General features: G+C 53.9%; 1 protein-coding gene across 1 annotated transcript in view; it reads right to left on the bottom strand.

Annotated features, from left to right (window-relative positions):
• The window catches only part of DMKN (dermokine), a 21,947-nt gene extending 11,568 nt beyond the window's left edge, over positions 1-10,379 (bottom strand). Inside the window, 12 exon segments of the mRNA XM_011982248.1 lie at positions 2,131-2,178; positions 2,345-2,392; positions 2,533-2,592; positions 4,260-4,313; positions 5,013-5,048; positions 6,716-6,766; positions 6,988-7,056; positions 8,214-8,435; positions 8,605-8,655; positions 9,254-9,310; positions 9,423-9,623; positions 9,883-10,379. Coding sequence (XP_011837638.1) covers positions 2,131-2,178; positions 2,345-2,392; positions 2,533-2,592; positions 4,260-4,313; positions 5,013-5,048; positions 6,716-6,766; positions 6,988-7,056; positions 8,214-8,435; positions 8,605-8,655; positions 9,254-9,310; positions 9,423-9,623; positions 9,883-10,212 — 1,227 coding nt within the window. The 5' untranslated portion in view covers positions 10,213-10,379.
• Positions 10,380-12,232: the final 1,853 nt, after the last annotated feature.

Genomic DNA, 12,232 nt, shown 5'->3' with positions numbered 1-12,232 from the left:
GATTCTCCTGCCTCGGCCTCCCAAGTAGCTGGGACTACAGGCGCACACCACCACACCTGGCTAATTTTTGTATTTTTAGTAGAGATGGGCCACATTGGCCAGGCTGGTTTCAGACTCCTGACTTCAAGTGATCCGCCAGCCTTGGCCTCCCAAAGTGCTAGGATTATAGGCGTGAGCCACCGCGTCTGGCCAGAAATAGGTTCTAAAGAGAGAGCTTGAGGAACAGGAATTCCGGGACATCATGAGCCGATGCAAGGGTATAAAAGACCCCTGCTCCGGAAATCTACAGGGACCTTTTTGCCCCGCTATCCAAACAAACCCAGATATCCCGGCGTGGGCTTGAGAACCCCCTGCCTTGTCAGAAACATTACCCTGTGTTCCCCTCTGCTCCCTCCTCACTCTGGCTGAAGTCCTCAGCTCCCTCGCCCCACTGTGGAGAGCGGGGCTCCACCCTCTGCCCTGCCCACCTCTGCCCTGCCCCACTTTCTAGGAGATCTGCCTCCTGAGGAGCTGGCCCAGATGAATCCTGCCTCACTGCCATCATTCCATCGACTGCCACCCTAGATGGGCAAAAATGGCACAGTGTCGGTCCTGGTTCTCTGGGAAGTGTCTGTATGTGCCCTGGCTCCCGATCAGACCCTAAGTTCCCTGTGACCCGGGAAAGAGTCTTGTTTCTACCAGAAACCGTTCTCTATGAAACAGAGAGGCCGGATGCAGTGGCTCACGCCTGTAATCCCAACACTTTGGGAGGCCAAGGCGGGCGATCACTGGAGGTCAGGAGTTCGAGACCAGCCTGGCCAACATAGTGAAACCCCATCTCTACTAAAACTACAAAAATTACCCAGGCGTGGTGGTGGGCACCTGTAAACCCAGCTACTGGAGAGGCTGAGGCAGGAGAATCGCTTGAACCCGGAAGGCAGAGGTTGCAGTGAGCCGAGATCAAACCACTGCACTCCAACCTGGGTGACAAAGCGAGACTTGGTCTCACAAAAAATAAATAAATAAATAAATAAATAAATAAATAAATAAATAAATGAGAAAGAAAGAGAAAACATGAATCCACTGTAGCTGGGTGGGAACATCTGCACTCTCCTGTCTCCTCAACCTTCTTCCTAAAACGTCAGACTTAGATTTTCCTGAGCCCAGTCTTCTTTCTTTTACATTAAAGGCCAGAAACTCCACTGCTCACAGGGGCCAGTTGGGTGGCTAAAATGACTGTGACAGGTAGGGACAGTCTGGCCACTAGAGAGTGACCCTCCCACCTATTCCCAACACACCCTACCTGGGCCAAGCAGCAGCTGTTTCTCAGCTCTCGCCTAACCCCATCCCGTGGAAATGGAACCCAGTGTTGCCGAAGTTTTTGAAAGAAACCCGAAATCCAAATCATTATGTGAAGTCTCTCCATGTTTAAACTAATTCATATTCTTTAAAAAAAAAAATAGTGGCTCAGAAACCCATCCTCTCATCAGCAGTCGCAGCTTCTGCCGGGGCTGTGTTTGTGTGGGTTGTCTGTCTGTCCTTCCTCCCCTCCCTTCCAGTCCAGCCCCCTCTCCTCTAGAGGTGCCTCTGCTACTCAGGTATCAAAGCAGCCTGGCCAGGGGTTCCCCTGCAGGAGGGAAGTGTGGGCAGGGAGGAAGGAGGGAGGGGTTCTGCACCCCAGCTGTGTTTTTGTTTGTGTGGGAGAGACTAATGCCTGTCACCCCTGAGGCTGTCGGCCACTGCTGGTTCCTTTCTCTGGGTGTCCATCCTCTCGGGGCGTCTTAGCTCCGCCTTACTCCTCATTCTGTGTACCCTCTAGGAGTCAACCTACTCTCCCCTTAATCTTCCCCATCTCAAAGGGGAAACTGAGGTTCGGGACCTGCTCGGGTCTATGTGTTGAAGCCGCAAAGAAGCCCATTCCCTCCGCTCATTCTCAATCCCAACTGCTCTGGATTCTCCCCCTCTTTTCAGGCCTCCTCTGTCCTCCCTCCTCCACCCACAGTGTGTTTAGTTTTTGTTTTTAGCACTGGCCTAAATGCTTCCTTAGTAGCCAGCGTCACTGTTTCCCCAGCTCACCGAGCGGAGGTTTACCTTTCTTCCCTATACCCCTCTCTGATGAAGATTGGGATCACACGGCCTTCCAGCCCTTACCTTGCTTATGGCATCCCAGTTAATGAAACCCAGCTTGGATTTAAAATTCTGCGGAGGAAACAAAAAGAATGGGCAAATTGAGTCATAAGGTAATTGGCTGAGAGAGGTCAAGGGCCACTGCTGACTGTTGGTTTAGAAAGAGGACCCCAGCCTGTGGGGCCAAGGGCAGGGGTTTTCCAAATGCAAGTGAACAGGGCCATCTCGCAGAACTCACCTTCCAGAAAGTGTCAAAGTTAAACATCCCAGGAGATGTCTCAGAGTTCTATGGAATCAAGGAGAAATGGGATGAGACGAAGAACCCATTTCGTGAGCCAGAGGCGGGAGATGTGAGTGGCAGGAGGGGAGGCGAGGATTGCGTGACACCATGGTCCCAGCCCAAGGTGGAGTGTCGCCTCCACTCACCACAGTATTGACTCCACCAACAGCGTCACCTCCTCTGCTGCCCCAGCTGGACCCTTGCCCCTGGGTGGGGAAAAGGGGGACCGATGTCCAAGGCTTATGCGTCCTATCATGCCTGCCACCTGTCAACCTGCCCCGGATTGCTTCATCCCCACCTCGGTCCAGGCTTCCTGTCCTCCTCTCTGTAAAACCGCCTTCTCTCCCTTACACAGCCCCTAAAAGTTCACCTAGGAAGGCCTTCTTAGAATGGCTTGCTCCCATGGAACCCCACTCAGTCCCCTGAATCTCAATATTCAGACTCTTGCCTTCACCCTTTTCTGTCCCCAAAACACCCCGAGTAATGAGATTAGTTGGCACGCAGTCCCACGGCACGCCAAGGACCGTGCATTATGCAGCATCTGCCTCCAGAGTCTGGACTCCACAACACCGTGGTCTGGTGGTGACACAGAAAGCTGTATGGTAACTGAAGGCTGCGTGAGTCAGGCTTCACTTTCCTCATTTTACTGGAGGAAGCTCAGGCTCAGAGAGGTTAGCTGACCTACCTGAAGATACACAGATGACATGATAGAGCTGGTGGTGTTTTTAACATATATCTTAAATTTTTTTGAGGCTGGGCACAGTGGCTCATGCCTGCAATCCCAGCACTTTGGGAGGCCAAGATGGGCGGATCACGAGGTCAGGAGATCAAGACCATCCTGGCTAACACAGTGACACCCCGTCTCTACTAAAAAAAAAAAAAAAAAAAAAAAAAAAATTAGCCGGGTGTGGTGGCGGGCACCTGTAGTCCCAGCTACCTGGGAGGCTGAAGCAGGAGAATGGCGTGAACCCAGGAGGCAGAGCTTTCAGTGAGCTGAGATTGTGCCACTGTACTCCAGCCTGGGCCACAGAGCGAGACTCAGTCTCAAAAAAAAAAAAAAATTATTATTTTCCTTTCTTTTTTTGTTTTTGTTTGTTTGAGATGGAGTTTTGCTCTTGTTGTCCAGGCTGGAGTGCAATGGCACAATCTCGGCTCACTGCAACCTCCACCTCCCAGGTTCAAGTGATTCTCATGCCTCAGCCTCCCAAGTAGCTGGGATTACAGGCATGCGCCACCATGCCCGGCTAATTTCATATTTTTAGTAGAGATGGGGTTTCACTATGTTGGCCAGGCTGTTTTCGAACTCCTGACCTCAGGTGATCGACCCGCCTCAGCCTCTCAAATCCTAGGCTGTGATTACAGGTGTGAGCCACTGTGCCCGGCCTATTATTTTCTTTTTGTAAAGTAGAGACAGCATCTTGCTATGTTGCTCAGGCTGGTCTCAAACTCCTGGGCTCAAATGATCCCCATACCTCAGCCTCCCAAAGTGCTGGGATTACAGTTATGCTGATGCCTGGTCAGAGCTGGCTTTTGAAACCCCATCTTCTACCTCAAAGTTCAGTGACTTTCTCCTTCTCAACACTGCCTCCCTAAGTATGGAAATCCCCTTGACCATTCTTCTGTTACTTTTATCTGTTTTTTCCCATTACAAAAGTAACATGGCTCTGATCCAAATCAAAAGGAAGGAAGGAAGGAATGAACCAAAGAGGGAGATGGGGATCCCAGACCCCTGTTTTGGTCTCCTGATGGTTACTGGACACAGATTTAGAGCAGCTTGCAAGAAGAAACTGACATTTTTGTTTCTTTTCCCAGGATCTTAGCATGCTTCACCATCTCTTCTCCTAAAGCCAACCCTGCCTGCCCCTAAGCTCACCTGATCATTGTCTCCAGAGCCTCCAAGGAGGTGACTGCCCTCTTTGCTTACTTCCTAGGGAGACAGAAAATGGAGAGGAGTTGATGGGGAGGCAGGCGGGTGGGGGGACGAGAGGGCAGGGAAGCAGGGTGTCAGCGAGGGGTTTCTGAATTGGGGGACTGAGACATGAGCATGACAGAGGACTTCCCAGAGCCCCGAGAAAGAGGTCCTTGTCTCAGGGAAGCTCCATCTGCCCTGCGATCTCATTTCGAGCTCCTGTGGGTTGGGTGGTTGCTCACTTACAATGTCCACAGATAGCATTGCCATCTCTGTTTATGTTCCTTTCTGCAAGCCACCCAAAATCCATCAGGGAGGGCTTTGCCAGCAAGGCATCTGAATTCTCCCCTGGCTTTGGAGCTGGAGTGAGCCAGGCTGTTGCACTAAATTGATTCAAACTGAAGGACCCTGTCTGGGCTGATTGGCATTAGTAAGAAAAGGGGATGCTAGCTGGAGAGCCAGTAGGGGCTGAGGCGGCGTAGAGTAGACTGGCTGGTCCCCTCTTAAGGGAGAGGTGGGCTCCTCTGGAGTCCTGCTTTATCTGCTGTGAAAGGTGGTGAATTCCAGACCCATCAGTACTTCCTCGTTCCCAGAGCTCTCATGTAGACCTGGCAGGGATGTGGGACCACCTGTCTGCCAGTATTGCTCCTGGAGAACCTACCTCTATCCCACTTACTACTGGTACAGTCTCTGCCCCCAGGTCTGCCATCCTCTTACCCTCGTGTTGCTGGAAACTCCCTCTCCTCTGAAGTCCTGCAGGGTGAGACAAAGAAACACAGACCCCTGTTTAAGATCCTGAGGCCACCTCCAAAAATTAATGTATTGATTTAATGATTCCTCTAACAATCCTAATGGCACTGTCTTTTGGAACTGGTTCAAACACTGACTTTTTTTTTTGGAAGGACAAAAGTCTAAGAATAGGTAAGAAAACACTGGAAAAGATAAATGGTAAGTGAAGATAAGAGGAAGATAGTAACATACTCTAAAGCTACCATAAATAAAGCAGTATGGTCCTTGTCTGACAGAATTCCCAGAAGCTCCCCAAAATACTAAGGTATTTACAAGAGGCATTTTAAATCAGTGGCTGAAGTGTTTGAATACATGGGACTGGGAATATCAGTGAAGCATTTTGGAGGAAAATTTTAGTTCTAGCTCATCAGTTTCCTCCTCTCTGTTTTTAACCAGTTTTCCCCCTCATAAAGGAGCACACAGCTCGGATACAAAGTGTAGGATAAGTCTGGTTAGATGGAGGGGTGGGACTAGACAGCATACGGGAAAACAAAGTCCAGATGCATCCCAGTTAAACTGAAAAATGAAATTACAGGACTATGCATAGTGCTAGAAGAAAATAAAAACCTTAAAGCGGTACACCAAGAGCAAAAACCATAGAGGAAAAGATGGCTGCTTTTTGACTACTTATATACTTAAAACTGTGGTATATTAAACTAGAAGAGGCCGGGTGCAGTGGCTCATACCTGTAATCCCAGCACTTTGAGAGGCAGAGGCGGACAGATCACCTGAGGTCAGGAGTTTGAGACCAGCCTGGCCAACATGGTGAAGCCCCGTCTCTACTAAAAATACAAAAAAAAAAAAAAAATTAGCCAGGGGTGGTGGCAGGCGCTTGTAATCCCAGCTACTCGGGAGGCTGAGGCAAGAGAATCTTTTGAACCCTGGAGGTGGAGGTTCCAGTGAGCCGAGATCGCACACTGCACTCCAGCCTGGGCAACAGAGTGAGACTCCATCTCAAAAAGGAAAAAGAAAAAAAAAAACTAGAAAAAGGGTTACAAATGGGGAAAAAGTTTTTTAAAATCCAGTTTGTTCCCATAAAAGGTTAGTATCCCTCATAGATGATCTAAAAAGAGCTGTCTCTACTCAGCCCCAGCACCTCCGGTCTGGCCTTACTCCTGGCCAGGTGGGTCCTTTCCCACCAGCCTCACCCAGGAGCTTGTTAGCAACGCGGAGCTCAGCCCTACTCAGCCCTACTCAGCCCTGTTAGAGCAACCCGCACTTTCACAAGATTTCAGTAACACTAACTCTCAGCACCACGGTTGCTGACATAAAGCCCACATTTCCAACATAACTGGGGGGAATGTTCTTTCCAAAACACTCTGAATCCCCCAGAGTTCACCACAGTCTGTTCCCTGGCTGGATAGAGGACATTTAAGACAATTGTGCCAGGATCGGTTTACATGGGATTTCTCCCAGCCCCATCTGTGGTATAAGGTGAGGTATATCACAGCAAGATTTGCAATTAATTAGTACTTTGGAAATTGTTAGCATTTTTAGGAGTGCATTTTGGTTTCTTCTGCTGAAATAGTTCCCCGCAGACAAGGCAGGAGGGGGCTGAGCGGAGTTGAGTTAGGAGGAGCGGGCGCAGTCCTGGGCAGGAACTGCAGTCCCCAAGAGACTTTGGCTCTCACCTGAATCCCAGATCCCCCGGTCCCGCGGGCTTCATTCCCTGGATTTTCACACTGCCGGGGGAAGAAAGTGGAGGCTTTCTCTCAGTCCCCTCCCAAACCAGTCCCAGCCCCCAAATGGGAGCATTTTAACCCTGGGGCGAGCCCCTTCCGCTCCACTCCGCGGCCATCCAGCCCCATCTCCGCGGAGCCTTGGCTCCTCGATCCTGCAAGTGACATCAGCTGCTCTCCTTTTTCTTCCCGCGGTAGGTGGGAGATTCACGCCAGTCACTCACCCCGGGTTTACGTCCGTTTCCTCCGCCGCTCGCACCGTGGTTGCCGGAGGAGGAGCCGGTACTGGATCCCTGCAGGGGAAAGCAAGATTTCAAACGCTGTCCTAAAGGACCTAAAGGGGACCCAGTCGTTCCCAGCGGTGTTGCAGATTTGTTGGAACCCCAATCAGATTCCAGTCCTCTTTCCAGCCTCCACACCTTCCCCGTCTTTAGCCTGTTGGTCGCTGCAGAAAGTTATTCTGAGCATGGAGAAAGCCAGGTGTGGCCGAGGGTATTCGGAACTATGCAATGATTTGGGGAACCTAAGCTGCTGCCCACCGCAGGCCAGGGGTGGGAACCCCTGGAGCCCGGCCGCGCAGCAGCCGCGATCCTGCCACCAGGGGGCAGCAAGTGGAAGGGACCCGAGAGCCCTCACCTGGGAGCTGCCGGAGCTGCCTTGGTCACCATTCCCAGAACTGCCCTAGATGGGGGAGAAGAGGATTGTACGGGGAGCGGGGCATGAGAGCAGCTCAGGTTATTTGGCGTCTTGTGTTCATGCACCTCCTCGTGTCTGACACCTTTCCCAGACCCCCGAGGAAGCCAGATGTGGCTCCCTCTCCAGCTCGACTCCAAGACACGGGATGGGAGACGCCATCAGCCAAGGGGTTGGACAGGCCATTGGCCAGGAGGCTGGAGGGACTGCCGGCTCTGGAGTCAGTGAGGCCCGGGGCCCTGGGGTGGCAGCTGCGGGGTCACAACGCCCCTTCCTGCCCTCACACTCATGCAGGGGCCCCGTGTGTGAATGTCGTCTGCACCGTCGCTCTGTCAGCGTCGGTGGGTCTCCCGGATCACAGTCCTGCCCCCATTCTCCTGGAAGCTTCCCAGACAAGTGTCATATTCTCCCATGTCCCCCTCTCTTCTCCACCACCCCAGGATCTCCTGAGACTTGCCAAGTGGACTTGACTGCAAGAGCTTAGACAGGCGGGATAACGTCCCCACCATCACAGAGTGGAAAATAGGGATACAGAGTCAGAAGCTGTGGGGTGGCTCTGGCAGAAATGATAGTGTGCGTGTCAGGGGCACAGCATGGGTGGGGAACAGGAGGCTGAGGGAACCCCTGAGTGACGACTGCCAGGGAGACTGCCCATCCTGGGGCAGCGGCAGCTTTCAGAGAAACTTGGAGCCCTCTCCCGGCAGGGACCACCAGGGCCTTACCCCATCTCAGTCTTCCACAGAGGTGCCAAACTCACCCAGGAGGACTCACTGCTGCTGTCACCTCTACTGCCACTGTCACCTCTACTGCCACCATTGTTGTTGCTGCTGCCACCATTGTTGCTGTTGCTGCTGCCACTGTTGCCACTGCTGCCACTGCTGCCACCACCGTTGCCACCGCTGTTGCCACTGCTGCTGCCGCTGTTGTTGTCACTGTTGCTGCCACTGCCACTGCTGCCCGACTGTGAGCCACTGCCTCCCTGAGGGGCAGGAAGGGAGCAGGGCCAGGATTAAAGACAGAGCACCAAAACAGGCCCCACTTCTCTCCCTCTCCACCCAGGCCAAATTCCATGGTGCCCAGTCTAAGGGGAGCAGAACTTTTCCATTTCCTCCTGGTGCAAAACTCCCGGGTTGCCCCTCTCCACTCACCCCAGAGTTGCTTGAGCCTCCGCCTGAGCCAGATGGTGGGGGGTTAGTGCACTGCGGAGGGAAGGGGACAGTGAGTTTGGAGATGTCGGCCTCGGGCATGGACACAGGCCAGGCCTCTCCCGTTCTTTAGGGCTTGGCTTCCTTTCTCTTAACATGTTTCTCCCACCTCCCCTTCCCATCTGCCTCCTTCCCGGGCCCAGACCCAAGCCCGTCTCTTCCTCCCTTTTTTTTTTTTTTTTTTTTTGAGACAGGGTCTCACTCTGTTGCCCAGGCTGGAGTGCAGTAATGCGATCTTGGCTCACTGCAACCTCCCTCTCCCAGGTTCAAGTGATTCTCCTGCCTCAGCCTCCCAAGTGGCTGGGATTACAGGCACACGCCACCACGCCCAGCTGATTTTTGTATTTTTAGTGGAGACAGGGTTTCACCATGTTGGCCAGGCTGGTCTTGAACTCCTGACCTCAGGTGATCCACTTGCCTCGGCCTCCCAAAGTGCTGGGATTACAGGCGTGAGACTCCTCGCCCAGCCCCATCTCTTCCTCTCACCCCAATCCCTCCACTCCCGCATCTTGCTTTCCTCTTTCTCTTTCCCCAGCTCTCCGTAGCCTGCACCCAGTGGCTTCTTCGTTCGTTCGCAGCCCCTTCCTCTTACCCCTTCATTCTGGTTGCCGCTTCTCACTGAACCATAGCCAGGCTGGGCCACAGCTCCCTGCAGAGAGGGTGCGACTGAGTGTAGGATCCAGAGGGACCAGAGAGGCACGTGGAGTGTGTGGGCTTGGAGGGAGGGAGGTGGCAGGTAGCAGGTCTGGGGGTGACTTTACCTGAGTGTTGGTCCCAAAGTTTGGTGGCCCTCCATTGCCTCCTTGACCCCAGGGGGCTCCCTGAGGGTTGGTTCCAAAGCTGCCTGCTGAGTTTCCAGGATATCCCTGGCTCCACGGAGTCCCCAGACCTCCAGGATTGCCCTGGCCCTGGCCTCCAAGACCACCTTGAGAGCCAAAGGTGCCATGGCCTCCAGAAGTTTCCTGCAAGAATAACAAACCTGCACTTAGTGGGACCATCTCTGACCCTGACAGAGAAGAGCCAGAGCAAATTGTAGAGAGACCGGGAGAGGGACAGGCAGAGGGACTCCAGGGTGGCATAGGAGGGGGGCGGAACATAGAAGAAAGCTGCCCCAGAAGGCTGCAAGTAAGAGATCCATCCATCCTTTCAACCGTTTCCCAAGAATCTCAACCCAGAAGCCCACAGCCTCCCATTTCCACACCTGGCCCCACAGCCACTCACCCAAGCACCGTTGTGACCGGGTGCCCCCTGCCAGGAGCCGTGGACAGCATCTGCTCCGTGTTGAATGACATCCTCCACCTGTCTGCCAATCTCATGCCCAGGGTTTCCCAAAGCATGGGCTGCTTCCCCGACCCTGTTGCCCAAAGCATCTGCTGTGCCAAGGCCCGGAACCTGCCTGACTCCAGTGCCGACTGCCCCTCTGGTCCCTTGGCCAAGGGCCTCCCCAATATTTGTCCCAGTGCTTTCCCCTCCACTCTGCAGGGGGCCAGCCTCCCCACTGCCCAGGCAGAGGGCCAGCAGGAGGCAGGCCAGGGACCCCTGGAACTTCATCTCTGCCCAGCCCCCTCTCTCTCCAGAGTGTCTTCCTCCCACCAGGGTCTCCTTCTTGCCGCCCTTGCTCTGCGTCTGTGTGCCCTCCTCTGTCCTCCTCCTTCCGACTCCCTGTCCTCCCTCCCTCTGGGTCTGCAGCCTTCTGTCTCCTGTCCTCAACTTCCCGGCCTTCCCAGAGTCCACCTCCCTGTCACTACTCCTTATACTAGGTTGGGAGAAGGTGACAGGGCTGGGCAACCTGAGGTCCCTCCCCTCAGTGACTCAGGGCCCAGCCACCGATAGGGTAATGAGCGGTAATTGTGAGTCTCAGAGTCTCTGTCGAAACAGAGAGTGAACTGCATCAGGGAGGGAGGGAGAAACGGATGAGGTGATGCAAAAGCGCTCCCATTTCCCAACCCCAGGCATTCGGGGCGCTGGGTGGGGGCAGGGGCATTCAAGGAGACAGGTTGTCGGTGGCTCCTGGAGGCGGTGGGGTGGGGGCAGACTTAGAAAAGAGGAGTTACTGGCAGGACCCCACCAGGGGAGTAAGGACAGGGAAGCCCCAGGGGACAGGACCCACCCAGGCTCAGCCAGCCTGGCTCAGGGGCTCCAGAGTGACAGGCATAGCCCATCGTCGGCCTTTTTTGGTTTCAGCACCTCAGCCTCTCCTCTCCCTCTCCCCTCCCGCATTGCCACCTACAGGTGACTGCCCTGTTGTTCCTCCACACCTTCCAGCCCGAGAGAGAGACTGGCTGCGTGTCAGCTTCTGACATTCTGGGGAGAGCCCCCGGGGGGACCCTCAGTGTTGGGGAGGGAGGTGGCTGTCGCCCTTTGAGTGGTCAGCAGGGTGTCTCAGCGTTCGGGCTGCTCCCGGCTGAGAAAGCTGGGCGCGGAGCAGGACGGCCGGGCGCGCCAGCCACCCCCGGGGAACGAGTGGGAGGGAAGGCCAAGGGAGGGAGCCGCTGACCCAGGCGCCCATCCTGTTTACGCAGCCCTGGAGGGGCACGTGTGAGTATGAGCACCTATGAGGGGCGGGACCGGGCCAGCTCACCCCACCCATCCCCCAGGCCAGGGGCCAGGGCAGCAGTGGGAAGCGAGGAGAGGGTAGCACAAGGTCAGAAGTCATCCGTGAGTGCCACAGCCCTCTCCCCAGTCCCAGCTCGCGATACAGAACCTGGGAGCCTCCCCCCGCCTCACCTCTGCCCAGCAAATGTGGCTGCTTCTCTATTCCCAGGGGCCACAGGTTCTCCCACTGTCTCGTATCACTGGGGTTCATCACCCAGTTAGGAGGGGCCAGTTTCCATCAGCCTTTCTCAATGTCTCTCAGTCAGTCTCTCCCTCCTCTCTCCACCCCAATATCCGCACCCCACCTTGTAATATCCAACACTTCTTACCTTGTAAACACAATCCCCATCTGTCCTCCTCAGCTCCTGCTTCCCTGTTATTCCATCTCTTACTCGTTAATGATGATAATAATAATGGTGGTAATAATAACAACAATAATAATAATTACAGCTCCAGCTTATCAGCGCTTCTCTATGTACCCAGCATTGGACTAAGCACAAGCAGTTTAAGAATTATACAACTCTAGGAGATAGTTCTTTTTTTTAAGAGACAGGGTCTTGCCCAGGCTGGAGTACAGTAGCACACTCGTAGCTCACTGCAGCATGGACCTCCTGGGCTCAAGCGATCCTCCGTCTCACCCTCCCAAGTAGCTGGGACTACAGATGCACACCACCACGCCCAGCTAATTTTCTTTTTTTTCTTTTTGAGACACAGTCTTACTCTGTTGCCCAGGCTGGAGTGCAATAGCACAATCTTGGCTCACTGCAACCTCTGCCTCCCAAGTTCAAGCGATTCTCCTGCCTCAGCCTCCCAAGTAGCTGGGATTACAGGCGCCCGCCACCATGCCGGGCTAATTTTTGTATTTTTAGTAGAGACAGCATTTCACCATGTTGGCCAGGCTGGTCTCGAACTCCTGACCTCGTGATCTGCCCGCCTCGGCCTCCCAAAGTGTTGGGATGACAGGCATGAGTAAACA

This window comes from Mandrillus leucophaeus, unplaced genomic scaffold (assembly GCF_000951045.1).
Source record: "Mandrillus leucophaeus isolate KB7577 unplaced genomic scaffold, Mleu.le_1.0 Scaffold238, whole genome shotgun sequence".
Classification (NCBI taxonomy): domain Eukaryota; kingdom Metazoa; phylum Chordata; class Mammalia; order Primates; family Cercopithecidae; genus Mandrillus; species Mandrillus leucophaeus.
The sequence above is the reverse complement of the archived record's forward strand: the minus strand, read 5'-3'. Positions and strand labels throughout refer to the sequence as shown.